The 4,362-nt window shown below is 36.3% G+C and overlaps 1 protein-coding gene across 1 annotated transcript; it reads right to left on the reverse strand.

Moving 5' to 3' along the window:
- Nucleotides 1-1,292: 1,292 nt before the first annotated feature.
- On the reverse strand, nt 1,293-3,744 carry LOC104086601 (F-box/WD-40 repeat-containing protein At5g21040-like). Its single transcript, XM_009590915.4, has 2 exons — nt 3,604-3,744; nt 1,293-3,254 (listed from the first exon to the last, which is right to left on the reverse strand). Exon 2 carries the CDS (start codon nt 3,211-3,213, stop codon nt 1,540-1,542), a length of 1,674 nt encoding a protein of 557 aa, XP_009589210.1. The 5' UTR covers nt 3,214-3,254; nt 3,604-3,744; the 3' UTR covers nt 1,293-1,539.
- Between the last annotated feature and the right edge of the window lie 618 nt (nt 3,745-4,362).

Consider the following 4,362-nt stretch of genomic DNA (forward strand, 5'->3'; position numbering starts at 1 on the left):
CATTCCTTAGTTTGCACTGTGTCATTGCTCGTTGTTGTTCCCTGTTTGTCATCTCTCATTATGTATGTGACAAGTATATATATTGGATTGAATGACTTAGGCAAGCCTAAAGAACTTTGGATTAAAAAGAAGCCTTAGTTAGCAATTAATTTCATATCTGCTAATCACAGGTTGTTATTAAGATGTCATGCTTTACTAATTCTTTTTTTCTTAAAGAATTTTGAAGCCCAAAGGCTTAACAAATGCAGTTGTCCCTCTTTCAAAAAAAAAAATCAAACCAGAATCGTCGTGATTTTAATCTTCTAAAAGGGAATCAACTATTTTCGAAAGATTAAGGCGTTGCTGCCCTAAAATAAAGGGTTTTCAAACGATTTTCTACTTCAGAACCAAGGTATATTTTTAAAATCATTTTCATAACATTTTTGTCACGTTAGAATGACCGGAACCTCCATGATTTAGGACACAAAAGGCTTTAACTTAATTTCCTTTTCACACTTACACAAACGTTTTCATCTTTCAAAGTTTTCTTTTTAAGCTTATATATACGAACACTAATTTCCAAAAGACTTTCCTTTAAATCCATCTCCTTTAAACCACACTTCCCTTTGTAGAAATTATGGTAAGCTTTACCCTCAGAACACTAGTTATGGCATAGTACAAATAATTAATTCCAAGTCTAGTCTAAAATCTATGAAACTACCTCAGGTAAATTTTAAGGGGTGTCTAACACCTTACCCTTAGAAGAACAAGAACCCTTACCCATGATCTCACCGGTTAGTAAGACCAATAAAGAATACAACCTTTAGTAATTAAGTAGGTACTCTAGTATACCTTTAAATATTAGGTGGTGACTCTCTTTCATCAACAGCAGAGAAACCACAAGTTGAATCTTGTTTTGACTAGTGCAAAATAGGGTGCAACAAAGACCGATTATGTGAATGTCAATGAAGTAATAAAAATGAATGTAAGGTACTGAAAAAGCTGTTAGTAACACCAAAATCAATGAAGATGAACTGGTCTAAGACCCTAGGCTGTTTTACAGGGTGAAAGGTGAATAGATTTGTTATAAACCTAGTGCAAAAAATGGATGCGCCCCTCTGTATCCACCACTAGTAGACGGGTATCACGTAGCATGTTTGTCAAGGTTCTCCATCAGATTAAAACTAGCTTTTAAGGAAATCATTGTATGTTAAAGCAGTACAAGAATCTGCGGGTAAGTCATATCAAGTTGAGCAACAAAGCCGATAATAATCTTTCTTAATTGCCAGCATGAATAGAGGTTGACAACCATATCAGAAAAAAAGCATTTTTGCATTCTAAATATATCAAGAATTGGCATTGGTATGCCCTTGATAAATGATAAGACACCAGGAAATCAACCAAATAAGGAAAGAGCCGTCAAAGGGAACAGTTTGTTCCTTCAATTTAAATGGCAATGCAAATGAGAAATGGGTAAAACTACATAAACTACTTGAACATTAAATATGATTACCTATCAGCAAAGCATATTTAGAAATTATTGACAAACTGCAATAATTTCTAGACCTTCACCTTCCCAGTCAACCTACGTTTGTTGCGCCAGCTGTTCCTATCATCATTCATTTGATACTTCTTAGCAGCAACTGAGCACTGATCAGCGCGACTACCTTTACCAGTCATTACAGACTGAAGTTTACGCCTCCTCATTCTGTTCTCTAACCTTAGTCCTCTTAATGCTCTAACTCTCTGCTCAATCTCCAAAGCTTCTGAGAAGTTCCAGATCCTAACAACACCTTCTTCTCCAGCACACACAATACGATCAGGACCAACATCCACAGCAAACAGATTGCTTCCAAATCCATGTAGCATTCTTTGAGGTGGCTCTACATTTTTAACGCAATTGTTAATCTTTGAAGGCTTCTCCATCGCATAACTCCGCTTTGTCCTCAACAGCTTTCTCACATCAATAAGTGATAATTTTCCATCACTAGAAGCTGAAACAAGCCAAGGGAACTCAAATGCAAGAGAATAAACAGCACCAGAGTGAGGAATCCATGTTGCTACACGCCTGACATGAAACTTAACATTTCTAATGATCTCAAACATGTGTATAGCTCCATCTTCCCCTCCACTGAATAGGAGCTTCCCTGTGAGACTTCGCGCCAAAGAAAAAGCATCACCAGCATGAACATTGGTGACAATAGCAAGTTTTGATCCGCTATTAGTGTCCCAGACATAAAGATCTGAACCTGCAGTGCTCGACACTGTTGTATCATAGGGAGAAAGGCTCCAAACCCAGTCATTATGCATTAAAACTTCCAAACATTTCAAAGAAGATCGATCCCAAACACGTATGCTCATGTCCCATGAACCACTGTACATCTTATTTAAATCCAATGCAAGACATGTTATTGGGCCTTCATGTTTCCAAACTCTGAATTCCATGTTCTGGTTCTGAGGTGATCGAAGATCAAAGAGATGTGGATTTCCATCCTCCGCTCTCCAGCCATGTATAAATCCTTCTGTACCCCCTGCCACTAAGAGCCTTGAATCAGCTGCAACTGCACGAATTGTGCAGCCAAGAGGGCGAGATGATGCAATGGATAAACCTTCTTCCAGGTCCCACATTCTTACTATCTGATCATACCCTGAAGTAAACACAAGCTTCTTTGAAGATAAAACAACAACAGTTCTAACAGCCTCAGTATGACCATGCAATGTATCGATACTATAGCGTCCCATGAATGTTTTACTACGGAATTCCCTCTCCACGAAAAGCTCCTTCCACGACTTCTCATCCACATGCTCTGCGCCCAAAGGTGCCAGCAATATTGGCTGCCCCCACCTCTCATAATAGAACTCCTTCCACACATGGAGCTCAGAAGCAAGACGATACAATGACGTATTCACACAAGAAACAATGCCAAGTTCCTTCGGTTCTAAGCAATTAAGTATTTCTGAGATCAATGCCGGAGGAAGGTCAGTAATAGACCGACAATCAAGCAGAACCTCCTTAACAGCGAGCGACTCCTCGCATTTCAAACTCAAACTAGCACCTTTCCCATCCAATCTCCTCAGTGACTTTTGTTTCTCTGAGTCAAATGCGAAACTCTTACTGTTCTTTGAAGGTTCAATAAAAATAGAATCAGCTTTTCCTTTGCAGGGGTAGTCTACACAATTTATAGAACAATCTTTCAAACCAATCTTAGTACCTCTTTGGCATTCAAATTCCATAAAATTGGTTCCCCTAAACCTAAATATTCAACAGTGGAGCCCTAAAACAAATTTTAAGAATCAGCAAAAGCCCAATATTATTGCAAAGAAAACAGCAAGTTATTCACGCCTTAGAAAAAAGACCCCAATTGAACCTTTACAAGACATTAAACACTGTTCAAGAACAAAATTTGTAGAAAGACCCAAGATTGCAAGACAATCCCCTACAGAGAAAATTAATTCCTATAAACCCAAAAAAAACTGAACAAAGGGATAATTTTTTCTTTTTTGTTAAAAAAAAAGGGGGGGGGGGGGGGGGGGTGTTAAACAGATCTAAGTAGGACAACTATAATGAATATCTTAACACACAACAAGGAAACAAAATGAATCAAAGGATATACAAAAAAATACCTTTAAAGAGGAAGAAGAACAATGCCTTCGAAATTTGCTTTGAATTAGGGATTCGAATTTGGGTAAGAAAAATAAAATTAGATGAATTTTGTAAGAGAGAGAATTGGAGATCAGGTGCTGGTACTTGCTAAAGCGACTTGCGTGGGCTAGAAGTACTGAGGAAAAAAATATGGGTGTATATCAATATATCTGTGTGTGACTTCTGTGTCATGAATTTTTATTACTATACTCCCCTTTCATATTATATGTCACTAGCACTAGCACTAGCACTAGCACTCGCGCATAACACTAATCATATCAAATATTTGAGTTATTTAGATTATATATAAATAATCTTAAAATTTAAACCTTTTTGATAAAAATAGATAATAATTTGCTATTAATTAAGAAATACTACATGAAAAAGATTAATCACTTCTCAAATCTCCTAGTTATAATTTTATTTTTCTTTTTTGGTACCATTCTCGCTGGTGTTAGTGGATCCTAAAAATAGTAAGGAAGCAAAATAATAACTCATATTTATGGCAAAATAATCAAAGGTTGAGACTATGAAGGACTCTTTGGATACGACTTGACTCTTTTACCATTACTTGAACTCTTATTTGGTGTGTTGATATCTTTCAAAACATATTTCTATTTTAAAATTTCAGTTTCTAAAACTTTATTTTTCAATAATAATTATTTTTATGACTCCATTTTGAGTTTATCGATATCTCTAGCCACATATTTTGAATTTTGAATATTCTATGCATACAAATT

The sequence above is a fragment of the Nicotiana tomentosiformis genome, chromosome 11, assembly GCF_000390325.3.
Source record: "Nicotiana tomentosiformis chromosome 11, ASM39032v3, whole genome shotgun sequence".
In the NCBI taxonomy this organism is placed as follows: Eukaryota; Viridiplantae; Streptophyta; class Magnoliopsida; order Solanales; family Solanaceae; genus Nicotiana; species Nicotiana tomentosiformis.